A 25,820-nucleotide genomic window follows, 5' to 3' on the forward strand; every position below is an offset into this window, starting at 1 on the left:
ATTAGGGGCAGGATTGGAACCCAGGTCCTCTGAATACACCTTGATGCCTCCTAAATCTCATCTGATATTTAGTAGTTGTAGGACCTTGGGTAAATATCAACCTTTCCGAGCCTTAGGCCCCTTATCTGTAAATCAAGGATAACAATACCCTTAGTGCCAACCTGTCCGAGTTCTTGTGTGGTTCATACGAGCTGATGTATGTAAAATTTTTTACAAACTTTAAGGCACTATAGAAATGGCAGTAGTTTCTTATTATAATACTTGATGTTTATTATGTTCCTAATATAGTCAACAAACTCAACAGACATCCATCTAATTTGTTTGTTTCTTTATTCATTTTGAGGGGATGCCTGGACCTATTTATGATTTTATCAGTGTAAGCAACTACCAGGGTGTTAACTCCCCCTACTGGTGCAGGATATGTATCCTGCCAATCCAAGCCTCAGCTTGGGCCAGAATCAGAAAGGCACGTTGTGCATGTTCTAAGGACAGACCCCTCCCTGGCCAGTGCCCTGATACATAGATGTCTATACGTATCTATATATCCATAGCTATTCTATATAATAATCTGTACGGGTGTCTGTGTGGCTGCATTTCTAGTTAGCAGGGATGTCTAGATGCTGGAGATGGATCCCCACTGGCCAGCAGAGAAGTCCCCCAACATTCTTCTCCTTGATTCTCAGGGAAATAACTCTCATATGGCCTAATGTGGTCGTACTAATCAACAAATTTACCCTACCCTGTGCAAACACCTGAGGGCAGCAACCAGACAGAAGCACACTAGATAGGGTGAGCTGGCCAGAAGCCCCAGGCAAGGCTCCCCCACAAGCAGCTACGCCAGAAAAGTGAACATGTGGGTACAAATCTGTTTGTTTGTTTGTTTTGTTTTGTTTTGCTGGGCCATGAGGGTTAAGTGACTTGTCCAGGGTCACACAGCTAGTAAGTGTCAAGTGTCTGAGGCTGGATTTGAACTCAGGTCCTCCTGAATCCAGAGTCAGTGCTCTATCCACTGCGCCACCTAGCTGCCCCCTGTGGGTACAAATCTGGCACAGAGGCCAGTGGAGCCACGACCACCACTGCCATGGTGCTTATGCGGGGTCACCAAGATCAAGGAGCAGTGTGATTTAAGTCTCTGTCAGTCATACCTCACTCTCACTTAAGAAGCAGTCCACTTCCGTGATTCCTTTTCAAATCACACATTTCTTGGATCATATCTTTTATTCTATTTCTTATATGCAAGCTACTATTAGTAAAATGCCTCAGCCTTTGCCTTCTCTTTGAGTTACCCACAATTTTGATTCTTCAAATATTGTGGTGTTCCATGACCATATAGTAGCATTGAGAGGATTATTTTAAACCAGACCTGTGATTTCTTTACCACAAGGAGCTAGTAATTTCCTCCTACCAAAGCAGATGGGCACCTTCTCTGCAACTTAGAGACTCCAAGAATTGCCTGAGGCAGAGAGGTTATAGGACTTAGGGCCACCCCAGAGGTGGGTATCAGAGACAGAACTGAAACCCAAGTCTTACTGAGTCCAAGGGCAACCCTCTAGCCACCAAGTCATACTACCTCTCTAGGAGAACACTAATATTTAAAAATACATCTTTGTGTCAGGATTAACTTGAGATCACTGAAAGATCTGTGCTATTTCTCAAATGGAGTCCAGCTCTCTTTCTTTCTCCTACTTATTCTGGAGCCATCACACACACACACACACACATGTGTATATATATGTATAGGTATATGGGTACATATATGTACACATATACTGCAGTATATATTTGTATACATGTATACTATATATGTGTATAGATTGTGTATATCTGTATATATCTATCTACATCTGCATCTGCATCTACGTTATGTCTATGTCTATGTGTATGTCTATGTGTAAAGTTGCTATCTGTAAGGGGCTAAAATTCTAGCTAAACTGTCTAAAAATCTAATGAGTAGTCTCCAATAAATTAGAAGCTTTAGCAAGAGTTTAGACTTTTAAGCATTTATTAAGGAGCATAAGAATTTGGTGAGGAGAGAGAAAGAGGCCAAGATGCCTTCATCTGTCTATCTAAGGGAGTCAGCATCTCAGCTCCACTCCACACAAGGTCCCAGTGAAAGAGAGAGCCCCTTGTCCCTTCTTCATCCCAGAAACCTCCCTTGAAAACGGAAGCAGGGCCCTACACACACACACACACACACACACACACACACACACACACACACACACACACACACACACACAGCTCCAAGCTAATTGGCTGGTAGCTTCGACAGTACCCATAAGCAAACATCACTTCCTGATGCCAAGGCCACACGGCTTGTGAGCTCAGGCCAGAGCTCACAAAAGGTTCCTCCCAGCAGGGGGCGTTATTCCAACTCTCACATATGCCCATGTCTGTGTCTATGTCTATGCCAATGCCTATGCCTATGCCTGTGCCTATGTCTATATATAGTTATCCCTTCCACATCATGGGAGCTGGGGGCATGGTACTCCTACAATCTGGAAAAATCCAGGTAAAATTTTTTGACCCTCCCTTTGTACCAGAGAAGTCTGAATTACTATGGTATTAACAGATAAAATACATTAATATCATACAATACTATACATATATTTTATGCATTGTTGAGTTTCTAAACTTTTTCTGCATCCTCTACTGGACTTTGTGTGTGGTCTGGGGCTTCTGCAAAACTCTCTCCAAATTCTCATTTTATTTCTTATGCCAACTTGTGCTATATTGAATCTACAAGGGGAAAGGCACAATGTGGCAGGGATAACTGTATAGCTGTATGTGTATATATGTGTGTATGATTTTAAAATTATTATTTTCATATTCATATTTATATACTTACATATTTAAATTTTAAAATAAATTTTGATTTAATAGAGAAATGATTTTAAGATTGGTTCTCCATGTGTAGATTATGTATAATTTTCTTTTAACCAGAATATATAATAAAAAAGAATTCCCCTGTTCTGACTGAATCTAATCCTTTGGTAGTTTAGGTTTAATATTGGAACAAAAATAAGGCATTCATAGATCATTCAACGAGTGAAAGGAGATCTACTTAGCTATAGCAGGAGAGAGGCACTGAAGGCACCACAAGTTGATTTAACTGAAAGAAGCTCCCTAGACTGAGGTGTCCACTGTAACTAGAGAGGGCATTTGGTGCTTGTCATGCCTGCTTCACACTCAGAAACCAAGAAGTGATGACAACAGGTCGAGTCTTTATTTTCCTCAACCAACCAAGTCTGGAAGGTCTCAATATCTTTTTAGTAAAAATTAACCTTAGTCACAGAGAGGAAGGGGGAGGATATTGCTCCTGTCACAATCCCTTTCTGCAGGTCTACCTAGAATACAGTTTGCTGTTCAGTTGTTTCAGTCATATTCAACTTTTTTGTGACCTAGTTTGGGGTTTTCTTGGCAAAAATATTAGAATGGTTTGCCATTTTCTTCTTCAGCTCATTTCACAGATGAGGCAAGCAGCAGTAAGTGACTTGCCCAGTGTCCCACAGCTAGTAAGTATCTGAGGTCAGATTTGAACTCAGGAAGATGAGTCTTCATGATTTCCAGCCCACCACTCTAACTACTTTGCCACCTCACTGCCTAGACTATAGTCCACTTTGTGTGTATTATACATTCTTTGGTCAGTCAATCAATAGTTTCTAACCTGAGGATCCCACCCCTCTGGCTTGTTATTTGAAGGTTTATATGGGGAATAACCTTCTCTCCAATATGACAGAGAATGTTGTGCTTAACGATTCCACCATTGAACAAGGGAAAAAAGTGTCTGGGAAAGTCTTTTGTTTATGGGTGGATTGAGAAGGAGAATAAGTGGCCTCCTGTAACTTCCCAAATTGAGAACTTTGGGGAGGGAAACTAGTCTAGAATAAGGTTGGAAATATTTTCTCTTCATAACATGGTGATTCACATAAGGAAAACTTCCTAAGGTAAAAATAAGTCTCAAAGAAGTAGATAGTTGTAGAGAGATAACAGAATTTGCCCTACGTATCAGAATGAAGATTATTGATGAACAGAAGAGCTCCCAGAGGGGAGATTTACTCTCACTGGTTTCCATTGGTATGTTCTATGCAAGAAAAGAAGCTATTTGTGGGGCCCTTGAAAGTCATTTGGCACTGCTGGGGTAGAAGCTGAAATGCCCTTAGTCATGATTGGGGTGAGCAAGGACCCCAAACACCTGGCTAAATCCCCAACCACGTACCATTTCACAGACACTCAGAGTGACAGAGCTGGAGGAGGCTGTAGAGATTATCTAGTACAATGCTCTCATTTTATAAATGAGGGTAGCTAAGGCCCCATGAATTTGTGACTTGTCCAAGTTCACACTGTTTAATGGTGAATTTAGGCCCTGGTTTTCTGACAAGTCCAGTGCCTTTTCCACTATGATAGGCTCCCTTATACACGATGGGCCAAAAAAGTCACAAAGGGGTTTCAACATTTAATAACTCCTTTATTTTTGTTCTTAATTTACAATACCATAGCATCATATACATTATGTACAGGGAATAAATTTCTGTTATGTGTGAAAAATCAAATCTCATAAATGGCAAAAAATAAAAAATAATTTTCATAAAGTCATTAAAACATCATGATTTTTGGTCCATTCTATAGAATGTTAAGAGATTTTAACACTCCTGCTGAAAGAGGCAATATAATTCAGGTGTATGGAATAGTTGTAAGGGCAATACAGTTTTCTACACAAATTGTGTGTCTACACAAACTGGTTCATCTGTTCTTGTACAATTTTCAAATTAAAATATATCTTTAAGGCTCTCATTTCTTGAACTTCTTCTTTCACTTTTCAGTGTGGTAGAGTGTAAAGGGTACTGGACTTGAGAGACAGAAGACTTAGATTTTAGTTCCATCCCTTTCTCTAGCTCACTATGGAAGTAGGGGGATAACAAACAAAACAAAACAAAATAAAATAAAATTTGTCCATTCTAGTTCAGTTTCCTCATCTGTAAAATGGGCAGGAGGTTGAATGAGATGATCTCTAAGTTTCATTACTACCCTACAGATCTATAATTCTGTTAAAAGGAGCAGAAGGGGCTCTGAGCCAGGGCAAGGCTTAACAAAGGGGCATTAAGGTCCGACAGAAAGCTTTCGTATAAGATCCTTAGGCCACATTTTGGAGAACACAGCTAAACCATTTGCCCACCCTATAATAAGAAGTGCTTGAGAGAGCCAATGTGTTCCAAATTTCTTTGAATACTCTGAGGTTGTATGACATGGTTGCTGACAGCCAAAAATTGACTGGTTCTATTTTGTAAAGGGAAAATAGAAAGAATAATGAACTTCGTCAGAAGAAGTGGTCCCATATTCCAACAGAAGAGATCATACTCTTGGAGACTGATGAGACCAGTCATGTGAGCCTGAAGGTAAGGCCCAAACCCTTCCCAACCACCTTTCTTTCTTTCTTTTTTTTTTTTTAAATTTTAGTGAGGCAATTGGGGTTAAGTGACTTGCCCAGGGTCACACAGCTAGTAAGTGTTAAGTGTCTGAGGCCAGATTTGAACTCAGGTACTCCTGACTCCAGGGCTGGTGCTCTATCCACTGTGCCACCCAGCTGCCCCCACCTTTCTTTTTTTTTTTTTAGTGAGGCAATTGGGGTTAAGTGACTTGCCCAGGGTCACACAGCTAGTAAGTGTTAAGTGTCTGAGGCCGGATTTGAACTCAGGTACTCCTGATTCCAGGGCCGGTGTTCTATCCACTGCACCACCCAGCTGCCCCTGCCCACCTTTCTTTTTAAGAACATCAAAAATGGATAATTTTTTTTTGCATGTATAACCTCCTTAGACCATGGCCAGTGCTAGACAAATGTGTTATCTTTCCTTTCCCTATCTTTTGCCAATAGAATTTTTTGATATTTGCCCCCAGTCCCTCAGGGCTCTCTCTCTGCTTTTCTGGATGGAAAGTAATTAATTTGATAAACTCATCGGTGCTGGTGCTGTGTTAGTAGGTACTTATGGATTAGTATTTTATGTTTCTCAGGTAACATATTTGCATTTTAAATGTAACCTTCTCTAGATTTTAAGGTGAGAATTTCATTCAGGCATGTGCTGGTAAGTGTTTTAACAGCCAACTGTCGGAAAAGAAAAATCTTTGTAGAACATACTTGTAGCTTAATCTGTTATTTACATTTTCTCCATTACATTTTTTTGGGGGGGGTACAATGAGGGTTAAGTGACTTGCCCAGGGTCACACAGCTAGTGTCTGAGGCTGGATTTGAACTCAGGTCCTCCTGATTCCAGAGCCAGTGCTTTATTCATTGTGCTACCTAGCTGTCCCTCCATTACATTCTTAAGACCAGATAATTGATAAAACAAGAAATCAAGTTCTTTTCTCTTTAAGAAAACAAACAAACCCTAACCGTCCCCCCTGCCCCTGATAACAAAACACAAAAAAACCCAAACCCTATTTCAGCAGGGCCTAACCTACTCAGCAATGACCATTGTTGCCTGATCAATATTCTCTGACAGCCAGGAGACACCACTACTACGTGATTGGTATTGTCAGACTTCATTCTCTTCATTTTGCCTTCCAAATGCTGAGAGTCTCCCACTTCCAGCTCCACCTAGCTGTGCCCTACTCCCATCAGTGCCTTATTCCAAAATGATGTCTCCTCTTTCCTGACCTCCACCATCAAAACTGTCTAATCTCAACTAGGTATTAAATGGAAAATAAGCTGATTAAACTAATTCACTCTGAGGTGTAATGCGTGTCTTTCCCCTTACTATAAAAGTTTCCCCCATTCCATGCTAAAACAAATTTTTTTGAACATTTTTCTAAAGTTTTGAGTTCCAAATTCTATCCCTCCCTTCCCTCTCCTGTCCCTGAGATGGTAAGCAATCAGATATAGGGTATACATGTGCAATTAAGTAAAACATTTCCATATTAGTCATTTTATACAAGAAGACTTGAATAAAAGAAAAAGAATGAAAGTGAAAAATACAACGGTAACCAAAGTGAATAATTTATAGTAAAAGTGTCCCAAATAGAGTAATTTAAGTAGGGTATAAGAGAAATTTTAGGGGCAGACAGGTGACAAAGTGGATAGAGCTATATGCCTGGAGTCAGGAAGATTCTTCTTTGTGAGTTCAAATCTAGCTTCAGACACTTAGTACCTGTGTGACCCTGGGCAAGTCACTTAACTCTGTATACCTCAGTTTCCTCATTTGTAAAATGAGCAAGAGAAGGAAATGGCAAACCACTCCAAATATCTTTGCCAAAGAAAATGCCAAATGGAGTCATGAAGATTCAGATATAACTGAAAAAACAACAAAACAATAAGAGAAATTTTGAGTGGGAGTGGGGTGTGGATCGAAATTTTACAAAGTCACTTAAATCATAGCTTGTATACCAATGGTGTCAAACTCAAATAAAAAATGGGCCAGTACGCCATCCATAAGCATGAGAGGGGCATGTTAACTTAGAAAATCACATATGAACTATTTTTCCATATTTTATTTTGTTTAATATTTCACAATCACATTTTTAATGTATGTTTCCCACCTCACTGGGAAATATTATGGTTCTCATTCTGCCCTCAGGTTGTGTCTTTGACACCTCTGTTGTACTATACTATATACTACTATACCTATGCATAAGGTTAACTCTACCTCTGTTCCCCAAAGATTTTTTTCAACCACCTGCCATACTATTTGAAATTCCTATAGTTCATTCCTTTGGGCCAAGCTATTGCTAGACTCTAAGTTCCTCAAGGGCAGGCCTTATTTCTCATCTCAACTTTGTATCTCTCCCAACTTCTAATATAGTGCACTCCACATAGTTGGTACTTAATAAATATTGTGTTGCATTGTGTCCTGTTGTCTTGTATAAAGAAGTTCCCTTTTTAAAAGTAATCACATAAAATGCTTTTCAAACCTAAAAGCACTATATAAGTGCTAGTTATTATTTTCATAATCAGTATTATTAAAACATGTGCTCCTAGGAAGGGTAACATGTTAAATAATAATGACAATTTATATGTTCCTTGGAAGGAACAATAATAATAGTATTTAAGGTCTGCAAAATACTTTACAAATATCATCTCATTTTATGTTTGAAACAACCCTGGGAGGTAGGTACTATCGTTATCTCCATTTTCCAAAGAGGAAACTGAGGCAGACAGAGATTGAGTGACTTTTCCAAACTAGTAAGTGTCTGAAACTGAATTTGAACTCAGGTCTTTTGGACTCCAGATCCAGCCCTTTATCCACTGAGTCACCTGGCTGTTTATGGGAATAATAAAAGTAGCTAATACCAAGAATAATAATAGCTTAACATTTATATAGCAATTCAAGGCCTTTAAAGTACTTTCCACAAGTCATCTCATTTAATATGAGAGAAGAATGAGACCCTGGATAGGTAATTTTACAGGATAGAATAGACAACTAATAGTAAAGAGTATATAGGATATTCCTATCACACTGGGACTTGGGTGGCAATAGGATTTGGAGGTCCAAAATCTGGAGTTTTACCTGCAAAGAAAGGGGAAGTGACTGGTGTCTTAGGTCGTTCAGAGGTAAAATTCAAAGGAATCAGCTAGGACAGGTAGAAGAAGATAGTAAATGTCTGTCCAGACATGCAAAGGTCAAGGCTAGTAAGGTCAACCAAGACAAGTAAGCATAGGCTAGGAGATTGGGGGCAGTGGGGGTCCAGGGAAGCCAGACATAGGATTGATGCTATAAGAGACAGGTATGATAGATATAACAGAATCATATTATTTTAGGAGAGACCTTGGAATCCCCTAGTTCAATCTCCCTTTCACTGCTATCCCTTCTATCTGACATACTGTATAGTTTACAGGTGACCCTATATAAATATGAATAACTTTTGGCTAATGGAGAGGTCCCAGGAGCAATGACCCAAGGGAGGGAGACAGACCATGGGAAGACAGAAGAAAGCATGGAAATTATGAGCCCTAACTAAAATTGTACTCTTTACCTCCTGCTTAGGACCAGAATTAACCCAATAATTTAAATTCTTAATTTAGGGTTATTTGCTTAATCCTATATAATCTGTTTAAGCCTATATAAGCAGAGGTGCCTCTGGCTGAAATGGGAATGGTAACTAAGGAAGTGGGAAGGCAGAAAGGTCTTGACTATGACTCAGGGAAGGTGGGACTGTCTCAGAGTTTAGCTATCTTACTGGCTACCCTGAAACAAATGATAGGTGTAGTATTACAGGCAAAGTTGTGCAGCTTCTGTAAGTCACAGAAAAACATACTTTGAAACTTGGAAGTTAAGTCAATAAGCCAACAAGTATTTAAGGAGTGCCTACAAAACTCAAAACTTTAAATAAATACCATTTTCAGTCTTCCAAAAAAAAAAAAAAAGAGCTCAGTCTAATGAAAAGGACCTCAGTAGTCATCTAATCTCACCCATATAAGGGGGGGCAGCTAGGAGGTGCAGTGGATAGAGCACTGGCCCTAGAGTTAAGAGGACCTGAATTCAAATCTCACCTCAGATACTTTTACTAGCTGCATGATCCTGGGAAAGTCACTTTGCCTCAATTTCCTTAATTGGAAAAAAAAAGAACACAAGCAAACATCTGGGGCCATCTCCAGTCCTGCTCATATATATCTTACCACTGGATGGCTCTGGAGGAGAGAGTGAGGTTGGTGGCCTTGTACAGCTTTCCAACTGGAACAACAACCCATATAAGAAATGAACCCCCATAATCCATTTAATGTTGGATTGAATAACCTTTTTGTCTGTACCAGATTGATGAAGACAAGAGACGTGATACCGTTACAAGGCTACGTCAAGGAAAATATGACAAAAAGGTAGTTGGACCTCATCCTTCTTTCTTTTCTCTGACCTTTTATTAAGGAACATGTGTGTGTCTAAGTGATGAATGGAAAAGGTCATTATGGCTGTTGGGGCTTCCTTCATACCTTAGCTAATGCCCAATGCTGAACCTGCAGAGCCAGCAGGTATGGGCTGGTGGTTCCTGAAAATGGTCCAATGGGTTCTTCCCAGGGATGGATGAGGATAGAAAAGGTAAGAACTCTGCTACATGAGTTTCAGATCACCTGGGCATCTTCCCAGGACAGTGTGTGTGTGTGTGTGTGTGTGTGTGTGTGTGTGTGTGTGTTTGTGCTTGCCTGCCTACTTTCAGGAGATAGCAGGGGAAGATAGGGTTCCTGGGAGTACTGAGCATCTAGATCAGTTCCCGTGTAGACATAGACACTTAAATCTTGTTGAGTTTGGAGTGTGAGGGTCCAACGTGGGACTAGCTTTTGTCAAAGCCAAGGTTATACCACAAGGACAAGCTTCCTGACTGTAACTGATCTATTTTTGGCAGGTGGTAATCCTTAAAGATCTCAAGCACAGTGATGGCAACTTCACCGAGAGGCAGAAGATAGACCTGAATAAGGTATTCGTGTGCCCAATGTGGGGCCTCCAATCCTAGCCAAAGATGGGGTCACATATTTTATTTTATTAAAGGATTTTTAAAAATTCAATTTTATTTTCGTTTCAAATTCATATTCTCTCCCTCCTAACCTAACTCCTCACCTCCCCCCATACCCAGTGAGAAAGCAAGAAAAACAAAACCTATTATAAACACAAACAAAACAAATTCCTTTATTGGCCCTATTTTTTTTTAAAGTCTCAATCTGTACTTTGAATCCATCACAAATATCAACATATATCTGGAGGTGAAGAGCATGTTTCATAACAAGTGAGCCTTCGGGAATTATGGTTATCCATTGTATTGATCAGAGTTCCTCTGTTAAAAGGCTTAGTCTTATGGGAACTCAAAGGAATAAAAAAACATTTTTATACCAACATACTAGCTACTGCTCTCTTGGGATTCTCTGGCTGCTTTACTAAGTATAAAAATGTGTTATCCCAGTTACTCCAGGTTGACTATTACAACCTGACCAAATTCTATGGTACAGTGAAGATTGACACCATGATCTTTGGAGTGATCGAGTACTGTGAGAGGGGATCCCTTCGGGTAAGAAATCAGTTTTTTCAGATCTCTTTTTTATTCAGTTTCAATATTTTACTATAGTTAAATAAGAGAGGGGGCAGCTAGGTGGCACAGTGGATAGAGCACTGGCCCTGGATTCAGGAGTATCTGAGTTCAAATCCGGCCTCAGACACTTGACAGACACTTAACTAGCTGTGTGACCCTGGGCAAGTCACTTAACCCCAATTGCCTCACCAAAAAAAAAAATAATAATAATAATAAGAGGGGAAAAGCCTATCTCTTGACGGAATTCAGAGGAAGCTGGTATAGGGGACCTTATAAAATATGAGTCTTATGGATTTTGAAGACTAGAGTCTTGATCAACCATTCAGCTGATCATAGAGCAGTCACTCAGATTTTTGGATTGCTCTAACAAGGAACACAAATAACCAGATAAGGGTTGCAAAAGAACAGAGAGGGGAAGTTCAGTTTTCCATCTTTTGTCTATAATGAGGGATTGGAACCATATTGGAACCTTTATAAGCTCTAGGATCCCTATTACAACTCTTACACTCACAATCCAGGTCCTCAGAGGGCTATGAATACACCACCTTCTCTGGGTTCTAAGTATACAGCAGGTGGCTGTCTCTTTTTTTTTTTTCCAGGGCAATGAGGGTTAAGTGACTTGCCCAGGGTCACACAGCTAGTAAGTGTCAAGTGTCTGAGGTTGGATTTGAACTCAGGTCCTCCTGAATCTAGGGCTTTATCCACTGTGCCACCTAGCTGCCCCCGGGTTGCTGTCTCTTAATCCTATTGCCTTGAGCTATTACCCCCAATGTTAACTACTAGCAATATCATTTAACCCAATAACATCAATTAGCTTTTACAAACCCAAATATTTACCAAGTAATAAGAACAAAAGTTACAAAGAATTTCTCACCTCTAACACTTGAGGACGAGCTCTCCTCTAGATCACTTAGGTCTCTGAGAAGAGTAGATCAAAATATAAAGTAGATACTCTGAGCATTCACTGCACCAAATTCACTTCCAAATTTGTCATTACTGTTGGATAAGTCAGCTTCTTAGCTCCTGCTGGGCTTGGCTCCCACTCCTTAAGGCCATACTAGTGATTTGGCTCATAGTAAATGCTGACTTGGACTCCTATTACTGGACTTCCAGTATTTCTAAACTCACAATATGCTCCAATATTCTTTCTCCTAGAAGCAGGAAAAAATAAATACAAAGAGGTAAGGAGGCATATATTCAAAGGGCCACATAACTGCCCTACATGGGAAAGGCATAAGAGACCACATTCATTAGTGATAATGGTCTATAGGTGTCTTTGCTTTATTCTTACCTGGTTTAAGTAGTACAATCATATTTTTCTCATAAAAGGAGAATGGTGGAATGCTTTCTTTGTCAATATTTTAGGAATATTTTTGTAGTATTTAATTGATGAATTTTACAATAGATTTTTTAAAAACCTTAGTTTAAGTATGACATGAAAAACTCATGATGGAGCCACCTGCTTATGAAATGCCAGCTCTCTCATATCTGAGTGGGTTGTACTCAACCCTTTCACCTTGGAAAGAAATGAAAAGATAAAGATCTAAAAGCCATAGACTGCTATCTTGTAGATCTTCCTAGTGATTAAATAAACCTTGACAATTTTTTAAAACTTTTCAAGAAAACTCTAGGGTATATTGTCCTACTTTAATCTTTGTTACTCAAGGCATTTCATTTGGAGTTGTTTTTTTTTTTTTTTGATAATAAGTTGAGTAACTTCCTTCCTTGCCAACAATAACCTTCTTCTTTTTTCATCTTTCTTAGGAAGTTTTAAATGATACAATCTCCTACCCTGATGGCACCTTCATGGACTGGGAGTTTAAAATTTCTGTCATGTATGACATTGCCAAGGTAAGTACGTGGCTTGCCAACATTAAGCACACTTCCATAAGTTACCTAGAGAAAAATGTATCAAGTCATCTCTACTCTATATTGAAAGCATCATATGTTTCAGCCTGAATATGTCAGATAAAATTCATCCATTTCTTATCCTTATGTTAAATGACTAAAAATAATCCCCAATACATATCAAATGAAGTTTTCAGTTTCCTAATAAACTATTAAGCTGAATTAGTAAGAAGGCCCCTCCTTTCCAGTTCTCTAAAATTTGCTATGCCCTTCTGCCTTTTAAAGCGTGATTGGTGGTATGGTTTCTGAATGTAATATTAAGTAGTATATGAACTGTGAGCTGATGGTATGTAACAAATTAGGCAGAGATTAATATGCTTAAGCAAATGGAAAACAGAGAAGTGAGGAAACTCAGTTTGGCATAAAGTGAATAAAAACTGGATGAAAATCTGCAAATGGAATAAAATGTTGGTTCTGTCACAACAGAGTGACTGGGCCTGATCTAAATTCTGTTCCTCCCCCTGTGCCTAGAATAGTATTCTCCACATAGGAGTCCATTCTTTCTCCATTGGATTCTCCAAACTACTGGTGTAATAGTCTTCATAATGGACTACCATAGCCTCCTACGGAGTTCTCCACCCCACCCCCATCCTCTCAATGGCTAGTGTTCACCCCTGCACAAACCATGGTGTTTTACATTTATGTATTTTGTATTTCCTTCTCTGGATAAATGTTTTTCCCTCAAGAGAGTGTAAGTTCCTGGAGGACAGGAATTGTTTCATTTTTTTCTTTGTATCTCAGTGTCTTTCCCTCACCACCTGCAGAATGCGTGATTAATAAATGCTTGTTGAATAAATGAATAAATACCTAGCATAGTACTTCGCACATAGTTAATTTTTAGTAAATGTTGGTTTAGTTAAATATATTCAAGGTTGGGGGGAGAAGGCTCTACATTTTCACTAGGTAAATTTCTTGAAGGAAATGGCAATGGAAGCTAGACTAGCCCCTGAATAAGCGCTGGGCCTGAAAAACTTTGTTTTCTTTCTAAGGGGCAGTCACAGTACAGTGATGAACATAATGGACAATGAATCAGAAGGTCAGAAGGTCTATATTTAAGTTCCAGGAGAGTGACCTTAAAGCAAAGTGCTTTCTTTAGTCCTATTTCCTAATCTTTGAAAAGAGAAAGTCATGTAGTAGAGAAAGTACTAGACTGGAATTTGGGTTCTTATACCAGTGACCTGGTTATTGTTGTTCAGTCATTTCAGTCAGACCTAACTCTTTGTGACCCCATTTAAGGTTTTCTTGGCAAAGACACTGGAGTGGTTTGCCATTTCCTTCTCCAGCTTATTTTATAGATGAGGAAACAGAGGAAAACAGGGTTTTAAGGGACTTGCTCAGGGTCTTTGAACTCAAGAAGAGGAATCTTCCTGACTCCAGGCTTGGCACTCTATCCACTGAACCACATCACTGCCCTTCCACATCATGACTTTCCCCATTGTGATTTCTATATATTGTGGGTTAGCATAAGAAATTAAACTGGAAATTTTTGGGGAGTTTTGTGGAAGCTGCAGATGACATGCAAAGGTCAGCGGACAAAAAGTTTAGAAACTCAGAAATGCATAAAATATATACACAGTATTTTTATTGAACATTGACCCACATATAGCCTATGACCAAATACAAACCAAATTTTACAATCAGGTACTGTAAACACCCCATAAAAGAAAAAGAACCTTTTGATCTGAGCTGTAGCAAGTGGCAGTGCAGACAGCAATGAGTTCCTCAGCTTTTGGCCCTCTCTCACTGGCTTTCTTTTTCCAACTCCAACACTTTCCCCTTCCCTAATCATGATGGAACAGGCTGTCTCCTTCACCAAAGACGTCCTGGCCAGTGGCTTTGCTGCTGCTACCTCCAAGACTGTGGTGGTCCCCATCAAGAGAGTCAAGCTACTACCATTGCAGGTGCAGCCTGCAAGTAAACAAATTGCTGCAGATAAGCAGTACAAAGGCATAATGGACTGTATAGTCCGAATTCCAAAGGAACAAGGGATGCTTTCCTTCTGGCAGGGTAATTTAGCAAATGTCATCAGATCTTTCCCCACCCAGGCCAACTTCGCCTTTAAGGATAAGTATAAGCAGGTGTTTTGGGGAGGAGTGCACAAGCACACACAATTCTGGAGGTATTTTGCTGGCAACCTTGCCTCTGGTGGTACAGCTGGAGCCACTTCTCTCTACTTTGCCTACCCCTTGGATTTTGTGAGAACCCGTTTGGCAGCTGATGTTGGGAAATCTGGCACTGAAAGAGAATTCAAAGGCTTGTGACACTGCCCTGTGAAAATCACCAAGTCTGATGGATCAAGTCTGATCAAGGTTTCAGTGTCTCAGTGCAGGGTATTATTATCTATAGAGCACCTACTTTGGAATCTATGAAATAACAAAAGGTATGCTCCCAGATCCGAAGAACACTCATATTGGGATAAGTTAAATGATTACACAAACAGTGACTGCTGTGGTAGGTGTGATTTCCTATCCCTTTGGTACAGTAAGGCAGCGAATGATGATGCAGTCTGTGTGCAAAGGAGCTGATATACACTGGGACCATTGACTGCTGGAATAAGATTGCTAAAGATGAGGGGGGCAAAGCTTTCTTCAAGAGTGCCTGGTCCAGTGTTCTTAGAGGCATGAGTGGAGCTTTCATGCTTGTCCTGTATGTTGAATTGAAGAAAGTAATCTACGTCCATCCTAACTAAAAATGGCACCAGTGACTATAGATCACATAGAATACTTAACCATACTTAGTATTTTGGACCATTGACCTTCAAGAAATTCCTGTTGTCTTTTTATCCAGGCCAGATCATGTTTGTAGAGGAGCCAAGGAAAGCTCTTAGAAAAAGGGACTCATTTATTGTGATCCATTATTCACACAGTGGAACTGATGATGATTCAATATATTGATTCTATTGGTTTTGGGGAAAATAAGTTATTGTGGGTTCAAGGAGGCAGATCAACTTAGACCATCTAGTTTAAATACTCTTTTTGTAGGACCATAAATTTGTGTTTAAGTATTTATTTTTTGAAAAAAAAACATGTCTCCCATTTGTAATATTTTGCACAGCTGACTATCTGACAGTTATGAGGATCTGTGTTGGGCATTCTGCTATAAAGCAATACACAGAAGACTCTCAAAAAGAGGGAAAAAAGAAAAAGAAAACATTCAGACTTCTCCGGTGTGAAGGAAGGGGCAAAAAATTCTATTCAGATTTTCCTGATTGGTGTTCTGATTCCAAAATTTACAGTTCTTTTACTATATCACACTTTTTCTTTTAATAAGGCTCAGGACAAGGGATTTTTTAAAAATGCTAAAATAACAGCTCACCAATAGGAAAGTCAATATACTGCATTGGCTAAATTCCAATTCTTTCCCAATTCCTCCTGCAAGGTCAATGAAAGAAAGAATGAAAAGTGGTAATTAAGCACTTATTACATGCCTAGCACTGACCCAAGTGCTAGAGATTCAAATATAAAAGACATAGCCCCTGCCCTCAAGGAGCTTACATTCTAATTGGGGTTAGGGAGAGATGTTTTGGTTTGGTAAGTCACAGGGATGAGTGGAGCTACTGACATACTCCTTCTGTCAATACTGATTTGATTAAATTTCCTCAGCCAGTCAGCATTTATGAAGTGCCTACTATGTGCCAGTCACTGAGCTAACTACTAGAAGAAGAGGAAGAGGGGGAAAGGGAGGATGGGGAGTATTCCTTTGGTTATATGACAAGAAGATGGTTGGGGTAGACTATGAAGCATGATTAAATATGGAGGCTCATTTAGCCATGTGGATTAGCATTCACATGTTAACCAATCAGGACAGCATGAACAAAGGCAGGAGTTCCAAAATGGAGTGGATTAAAGTCCCCTAGGGAATAGTCTGGAAGTCAGTTGGTTCAGAAGGGCTTGTGGCAGAGAAGATGGCAAGATGTCTGGGGTAAAACATGAAGCATGGCTGGGGCTGACTAGATATTTGTAGCCCATCTAGCTGTGGGATTTTATGCTTATTTACCCATCAATTAGAGCATCATAGACCCTACATTGGGAATGCCAAAGATGAATGGGTTAAATTCTTCCTTCCCCCCAGGTCATGGTCTCTGGAGGTCTAGTGGTACAAAGGGTGGGTAGCAGGGTCGATGGTAAGAATTTTGCCAGGGTAGAATCATATATTCCAGAACCAGAAAGGACAACAAGAAATCATTTGATCCAAATCCTCACCTCTTAGTAGATAAAGTATTATCATGCCCCTTTATAGATTAGAGAACCAAAGCCCAGATAAAGCAACTCAACAAAGGTCATACAGCAAGAAAGTGGCAGAGGAAATGACAAACACCTTTGTCACCTCCTAGAACAGTTCCCTTTTCATTATGGAAATTTATTGCCCTTTTGTTGATGAGAAATTGAAGTTAAACTATTTATCTGCTTATCTTGAAGGTAACCAAAGTTTCATTGCAATGTTACCAAATCACTTAGGCCTTATATGCTGAGAAAAATTTACATGAGATCCTAGGTACATGGCAGGTCCTCAGTCAACGCTTTCTGATTTTAAATTGAATGAAATGAACTGAAAAGTTTAATGAACTGAACTGGTGGATTATGATATTCATTATGTCCCCTGATCTTCTCACTACTTTAAAAGAAAAACAAACCTAAGAACAATACATCTGTGAATTCTCAGCTATTTCTAAGGCTATTCAGCTATCTCACTTTTTTCATTTTTTTTTTCTGTTTGCAATTGAAAAAATGATAGGGGATGTCTTATCTGCACTCCAGTAAAACTGAAGTACATGGTCGTCTGAAGTCTACTAATTGTGTAGTGGACAGCAGAATGGTGGTAAAGATCACTGACTTTGGTTGCAATTCCATTTTACCTTCAAAGAAAGGTTAGTAATTATTCCATTCTCTAACTTCCATACTTATTGATGGCTTTATCTCTGGGTTTGAGTTTTTTATAGGCATAGCTAGGCTACTTGTGTCATAAAATAGGGTAATGAGAAGCCCTAGCCTAGGTGACTCAGTGGATAGGGCTCTGGGCCTGGAGTCAGAAGACATCTTCCTGAGTTTAAATCTGGCCTCAGACCCTTACTAGTTGTATGTGACTCTTGGTAAGTCACTTACCCCTGTTTGCCTCAGTTTTCTCATCTGTAAGATGAGCTGGAGAAGGAAATGGCAAACTACTTGAATATCTTTGCCAAGAAAACCCCAAATAGGGTTACAAAGAGTTGGACATGCCTGAAAACGATCGAACAACAATGTGTTAACGTTGAACACATGTGTGTACACACACAAACACTATATATACACACTATATGTAATAGCTATGTATACATATATATATATATTACATCATCAACTCTATTACTTAGCTGCTATGTGCAAGCAGTCACCAGTTCTGCTGGCATGGGGAAGGGCTCCTGAGAGCCTGTGCTGAGGCCTGTTCCACTGGGGCTTATCATTTACCCTTCACAGGAAGTCCCTGAGATTATTTAGATGACATGTGTTCCAGAGGCTGAGCAGAGACTGTCTCTCATTGTCAAATGATGCATCACCCCTTCTCCTCAGTAAATCATGTTGGGTACCTAGGACTCATTTGTTCATATACTAAATTACAGAAAATTCTAAATGGTCTTGGGGTTGGAGGGGAAGGAGGGAGGAGATTGGGTAGCTCAAGAATTGTCTTTTCAAGGGCTTCTCCCTATGCTTTGCACTAAGAAATCTAAGCAAACCCAGCAGGTAGAGTTTTCAGTGGCACTGGTATCACAAAAAAGTTCCATTCAGTAGAGTTCTTAGACAATCACTAAATTAACAACCTTTAGGAAGGGACTAGGCCTATCACATGGGTGCTGGGCCTAGATATGATGATTGTTTCCCAAATACAGTTATTCAAATTCAACAACTGACACTTTACTGATTTATCATCTTCAGAGCAATATTCTTAAAGACTCAGAATAAATTCATTCTCATCTACCTCTGGTTGTTGAATGCCTGTGGACGGTTTACTTTTTAATCCCACTGGGTCGTTAAAGGCCCCCTTCCCTGTCCCTTTGAGAGGACTCATGGTATGTGGCCAGAAGCACAGCACTGTCAGGGTACAAGGCTCCCACGTTAGGGCCTCTGGCCATCTCTGATATCCTGCCTCTGCATTGCCCTTCTCCGTTAGGCCCAGAAAGTTAGCCACGTGATCATTTCAATTCAGTCCTTTCAGCTATACCAAATGTTCTGGGCCAGGCCATTCATATTCATGTTCATCCTATGGCATAGTAATATCTGATTACAACATATCTATTGATCCCTTTTATGAGTATGAAGAATTCAGGGAAGCGTGGGAAGATGATGTCTGTCCTTATTTTGTAGAGGATGAGGACTATAGCAGTGGAACATTGTATATATTGTCGGACTCACTTTATGTGCTGGTGAGTTTTGCTGAATTTTCTACTCCCCAACTTCCTTTTTTTTTTAAAAAAATTCTTTGTTACTAATGATAGTTTGATGGGTAAAGAGGGAATATGTTAGGAAATAAAGGTGATGTTAAAAGAAATCAATAAAAAAATTTTAATAGAAAAAAACCCAAAACAAAAATTAAAAAACAAGACAAAACAAAACAAAAATTTTAAATAGAAAAAACAGTGCAACTTTAACAAAAGCTGTAAGGTAAATGCTAATCCTTTTCCCTGATACCAGCATTGCAATAAACTTCTATTCAGCCTTGAGTGTCTTGAAAGAAAGATACTCTTCTGCTAAACTCAAGATAATCTTTCTTTTTAGTCAGGTCAGATTATGCAAGGAAAGGACTTGGAAGGAGAAAAGGGTTTTGGAGGGATGGATGAGAAAAGAGTTGCTGACCATCCCCAAATGTTTTTGGTACCTCAGATCTGTGGATGGCTCCTGAACACCTCCGAGAAGCAAATGTGTCTCAGAAAGGTGATGTGTACAGCTATGGGATCATCACACAAGAGATTATACTTCGAAGAGAAACCTTTTACACATCGAGCTGTTGGGACCAGAAAGGTAAGGGTGTACAAACTGGGCATCACAGAAAAGAACACTAATCTAGATGTCAGGAGATGCATATTCTTTCTGGCTGAGGTGCTGCTACTAACTCTGACACAAGTTAATTCATTTCATTCCTCAGTGATGAAGCATACTGAGCTCCAGTTTTCTTTTTCTATAAAATTGGAGCAATGATCTCTGTTCAGAGAGGCAGTGTAGTATAGTGGACCTCAGAGTTAATGAAAGCCAGGTTCAAGTCTTGTCTTGACTGTATGATCCTGGACAAAGTTACTTTGACCCTCAGTGGGCCAAGAAAATCACTATGACTGTAAGTTGTTAGAAAAGTTGCTGATCTGCCTTGGTAGAGGTAGCTTTGTTAGTTAATAAGCATTTATTGTCTATTAAATACAGCTAGGGAGTACAGTGGATAAAGTGATGGGCCAGGAGTCATGAAGACTCTTAGCTGTGTAACATTGGGCAAGTCATTTCACCCTCTTTGCCTCGGTTTCATTATCTGTAAAAGGAGCTGGAGAAGGAAATGGCAAAGTACTCTAGTATCTTTGCCAAGAAAACCCCAAATGGGGTCACAAAGAGTCAGACACAACTGAACAGCAACAAAAACAAAGTGTCAGGCATTATGATAAAATCAATTTCATATACAAATGAATTCACAGGACTGGTCCAAAATAAATTAAAAATCACTACTCTACCTTACAGAGTTCTTATGAGAATCAGGTGAGTCAACTCATGTGAAAGTGTGAAACCAATATGGAGTATTATAATTATAAAACTATAATTTTACTTACAATTGTGGGTTGGAAGACCTTACCTGATTCTAGTTTTCTTTCTTTTCTCTAATGGTCCCAATGGGAGAGACATCTCTGCTTCACAGTTCATTCACTCTAGCTAGACGTTCTTAATCACAGAATATCTGCAGTTGTTACATTGACTAGCTCCAAACACACCTCATCCCTGGGTCTTATGATGCCACTGACACAAGGGATAATCTTCCTGTCTCCCCAATCCTTTCACCTTGTGGTAATGCCTGACATGGCTGCCAAGGAGGCCAATTAGTGCTTGTCAAGGTGACGTTTGCTGAAAACCAATATAACATTCAGGCTGCTGTTGAAACATCTAACTACTGTGTATTGTCTCCTTAGAGAAAATTTACAGAGTGGAGCATAACAAGGATTCAAAACCATTCCGTCCAGACCTCTTTCTGGAGACAACTGACGAAAAAGAACTGGAAGTAAGGCATACCCTCCAGAAAATCCTTCTCCTACCTCCAGATCATATTCTCCTACCCACATGAACCATTTCTGGTCAACCAGATGATAATGTCCAAAAATGTCAAGAAGTGGACCCAGAATCTCCTACTTTCCTTACCTTTCTTCCTTTCCCATTCTTTCTTCCTTTTCCTTCACCACTCAGTCATTGTCACATTAATCCATTAGCTCACCATCTTGCTTGTAGTCACTTGGCTCACTTCCATGATTATGAATATACCAGTCCATTCCATGTTCTTCCTTGAGGCAGGGACACATGAATTCAGAAGACCTAGCCTGACACTATTTACTTGTTCTATGACATTTGGCAAGTCATTTAACTTTTCCGAGTTGGATTCTTCATTTATAATAGGAAAGGGAAGGGAAGCAAGGGAGGAAGGGAAAGGGAAAAGCATTCATATAGTGCCTGCCTATTATGTGCCAGGTACCATGCTAAATGTTTTGCAAGTATTAGCTCATTTGATAAGATGACAAAATGTCATTCCTACCTCATGAGGGCTGTTATAAGGATCAAATGACAGTGTGCATGTGTGTGTGTATTATCACTTAGTAGGGAAAGGAATTATCATTTATCACTTTACAAATATTGTCTTATTTGATCTTCACAACAACCCTGGAAGTCAGATACTATTATCCCCATTTTATAGTTGAGGATACTGAGGCGAATAGAGGTTAAGTGACTTGCCCAGGGTCACATAGGTAGTAAAGTATGTGTGGCCAGATTTGAACTCAGATCTTCTTGACTCCAGGCCCAGTGCTCTATCCACTGAGCCACCAGCTGCCTATAAATGATAAAGTACAATAAATGTAAGCTTTTATATATTTTAAATTTCTTACATTTACATTGTACACATAAGTTTATGCTTTTGTATATTGATGTGTAAGGCAAAAGAGCATAATAAACAAAAGGAAGCCCTGGGTTCAAGTTCTGTTTCTGATTCATGGATCACCAGTTTGACTCTAGGGAAGTTGCTTAATTTTTTGATGCCCCAGGCAACTCTCTTTCTTTCTTTTAAAAAAATATTTTCAGTTCCAAATTTTCTGCCTCCCTCTGTCATTCCCCACCCACTGAGAAGACGAAAAATATTATGTCCATTAGATATATGAAGTCATGCAAAACATTTCCACATTAGCCATATTACAGGGCAGGGAAAGCAAGAAAAACAAAGAAAGCTATATAATGGAGGCAGCTAGATGGCACAGTGGATAGAACTCTGTCCTTGGAGTCAAGTGGACTTAAGTTCAAATATGGCCTCAGACACTAGCTGTGTGACCTTGGGCAAGTCACTTAACCTCAACTACCTCGAAAAAAAAAGCTCCATCAAAAGCGCCCTCTCTCTCTCTCTCTCTCTCTCTCTCTCTCTCTCTCTCTCTCTCTCTCTCTCTCTCTCTTTCTCTCTCTCTCTTTCTCTCTCTCTCTTTCTCTCTCTCTTTTTCTCTCCTTCTCTCCCCATGCTTCAATCTGCACTCAGAGTTCAGTTCTTTCTCTGGAGATGGATAGCATTTCTCATCATGAGTTCTTTGAAATGGTCTTGCATCATTGTCTTGATCAGAGTAGCTAACTCATTCACAGTTGATCATTGTGCAATGTGGCTATTACTGTGTACAATGTTCTCCTGGTTCTGCTCACTTCACTTTGCATCAGTTCATAAAAATCTTCCCAGATTTATCTGAAACCATTCTCTTCATCACTTCTTGCAACACAGTGGTATCCATCAAAATCATATATTACAATTTGTTCAGTTCCAAGCAGCTTATCTCCCCAAGCAACTTTCAAAAACAAGTTGCAGAACAGATGTCAGTCTGACTTGGTAGGATATTTCCTCACCAAGAGTTTCCTACATTGTTGAAATTATAGGTCTGGTGCAACAATATAAATATAAACATATAATTATATTTCCAATCTAGGAAGCAACAAGGTATAATAGAAAGAATGCTGAATTTAGAGTCAAAGGACCTGAATTCAGTGGCTCCACCGCTCCCTTCCTGTATGACCTTGAACAAGTCAATTAACCTCTTTAGGTCTCAGTTTCCTCAAATGTAAAATGAGGAGTTTGGCCTTCTAAGGTCTTTTCTATCTCTAAATCTATAGGGAACACATGCAAAGACAATTCAGTACTTCAGGGATCTATGATTTTGGGCATACTTTTCACTGATTGCAATCTGTCAAAGACCTTTGTTGAGAGTTGGTGTGGCTGAAAACCAGGTGATGATCCTCTGAATATAGTTCTCCAATAACATATCATCTGTTACCTGGAGCATCCTGGCAGAACCTACCAGAACTTGGGCTCCAGTAGCATAACTTTCAAGAACCTGAGGTCACCTCTGTTACATGTTGGAGGCTTTAGAACAATACTTTAATGGAAGATAAGTGATAGATGTAAGCAGCTAGGTAGCACAGTGGATAGAGTGCAGGGGCCTGCAGTCAGGAAGAACTGAGTTCAAATCTAGCCTGAGACACTTACTAGCTATGTGAGTCACTCAACTGCTTTCTACCTTAGTTTCCTCATTTGTAAAATGGGGATAATAATAACACCTACATCCAGGACTGTTGTAAGGGATAAACATGTGATAATATTTTTAGAGTACTTTATAAACCTTAAAACAGTATATAAATTCTAACTAGGTACTAGAGCTTTGATTTCATTGAATATGTATGTGTGCGTGCGTGCACGCGTGCACGCGCACGTGCGCGCGCGCACACACACACACACACACACACACACACGGAACTGTCTGATACTGAAACTCCCCCTATCAATGCAGGTTAGTACCTTCTGTGGAACTTATGGTCTTAGAGAATTTCTGGGATCACTGAAAGGTTTAGCTATTTGCCTGGGGTTATATAGCCAATGCTTCCCGGTTTTAAGGGAATCTCTTCATCTACTATGCCAGGGCTACAAAGTTATATACACATGTACACACTGTGATGTTTAAAATCTAAATGTGTGGTCACCTTAAATTAGAAGCTTTAGCACCAGTCTTTGGGCATTAAGCATTTATTAAAACATACTAGGTATTAGTAAAAAGAGAACACGAGGAGTTCGGAAAGTTAAGAAAAGGCCTATCTAGCCTGGAGTTCCAGCCTGGTCTGGTTCTTCCTCTAGTCCTCCGCCAGGAGCCTGCTTCAACCACAAACTCTCTTAAACTGAGTGTGGAAGCTTTTTATAGGTCTGGAGTAGAGGTGGTCCTTACACACTGCTTCAAGCTGATTGGCTAGTGTCATCCAAATCCATTGGTTCACTGGACTTGAAGGTGGTCTCATGTTGAGTTCAAAGTCCTTAACTTCTGAGAACAATACCATCTTAAGGGCTGGCCAGGTGTGGTTACAATCTAATTAACCTTAAGTAGGCTAATCAGCAAAGTCAATCACTCTCACTTAATCCAATTAGTTTAGATTAATCTCCAGGTAGGGCCTTTGAGTATCTGCCATTTTCTCATAACACACACACACACATATATACATATATAACACATATATACATATATATGCATGTATATTTGTGTGTATGCATACACACATATATGCAGGTATATACGGACATTCATGCAAATATTTAAAAATCAGCTGATGTCGTCCTGATTTAAAAAAAAAAAGAAAAGAAAAGAAAGGAAGGGAATGCAATCTACAGAGTCTATGCTCATAACATGGACTAATTCCTGGGGAAAATTCCAAAATGTATTATATGAAAGACTGATCAGCCAATGTCTAGAAAAGGATATGGTGATAAAGAACAACTTGGTGCAGTGGAAAGAAGGCTGGATTTGGACTCAGAGGACCTGGCTTTAAATCTCAGTTTTGCTGCTTACTGATCTTATGTGACCTTGAGTAGTCAAACCTCTCTGTGCCTCAGTTTCCTCGTCTGTACAATGAAAAAGTTGGTTTCTTCTAACTCTGAATCTATGATCCTATGACTCCAAAAGGCCAGTATGGCTTCCTTAAGGAATAGACTAAATTGGGTGTTTTTTTTCTAAGCTTTTCAATGTCCTTCAGTCATTTTCTAGTTGTGTCCATCTCTTTGTGACCCCCCCCATTTGGGGTTTTCCTGGCAAAGATCTGTAATGGTTTGCCATTTCCTTCTCCAGTTCATTTTACAGATGAGAAAACTGAGGCAAATAGGTTTAAGTGACTTGCCAGGATCACACACAGTAGGTAAGTGGCTGAGGATGGATTCAAATTCAGGAAGATGACTCATCCTGATTCCAAGCCCAGTGTTCTATTCGCTGTCCTTCCCACTCCCTCCCCACCCCCAGCTTTTTTTTTTTAAGCTTAGTAAATGCTCATTGAGGGCAGCTAGGTGGTACAGTAGATAGAGCACTGGGCCTGGAGTCTGGAAGGCCTGAGTTCGAATCTGGCCTCAGATACTTACTAGCTGTGTGACCTGGGGCAAATCACTTAACCCTGTTTGTGTCAGTTTCCTCAAATGTAAAATGAGCTGGGAAAAGGAAATGGCAAACCATCCCTATATCTTTTCCAAGAAAATCCCAAATGGGGTCACAAAGAGTTGGACAAAACTAAACCAACTGAATGACAACAACATATGCTTGTTGACTTGACTTTTTAACAGAAGATCTTTTAACTGGAAGATTAGGAGAATGCCATAGATATACAGTAGTTTCCCAGGGTTTTATCAGGGTATTTGATAAA

At 39.6% G+C, this 25,820-nt stretch overlaps 1 protein-coding gene and 1 pseudogene across 1 annotated transcript in view; both read left to right on the plus strand.

The window, feature by feature from the left end:
* The window catches only part of GUCY2C (guanylate cyclase 2C), a 93,972-nt gene that overhangs the window by 38,482 nt on the left and 29,670 nt on the right, over positions 1-25,820 (plus strand). Inside the window, exons 12-19 of the mRNA XM_043966965.1 lie at positions 5,291-5,396; positions 9,743-9,805; positions 10,327-10,398; positions 10,879-10,983; positions 12,769-12,855; positions 17,647-17,779; positions 19,767-19,904; positions 21,047-21,135. Coding sequence (XP_043822900.1) covers positions 5,291-5,396; positions 9,743-9,805; positions 10,327-10,398; positions 10,879-10,983; positions 12,769-12,855; positions 17,647-17,779; positions 19,767-19,904; positions 21,047-21,135 — 793 coding nt within the window. The remainder of the gene's footprint in view (positions 1-5,290; positions 5,397-9,742; positions 9,806-10,326; positions 10,399-10,878; positions 10,984-12,768; positions 12,856-17,646; positions 17,780-19,766; positions 19,905-21,046; positions 21,136-25,820) is intronic.
* Positions 14,700-15,536, plus strand: LOC122728390 (annotated as a pseudogene).

This window comes from Dromiciops gliroides, chromosome 5, assembly GCF_019393635.1.
Source record: "Dromiciops gliroides isolate mDroGli1 chromosome 5, mDroGli1.pri, whole genome shotgun sequence".
Classification (NCBI taxonomy): domain Eukaryota; kingdom Metazoa; phylum Chordata; class Mammalia; order Microbiotheria; family Microbiotheriidae; genus Dromiciops; species Dromiciops gliroides.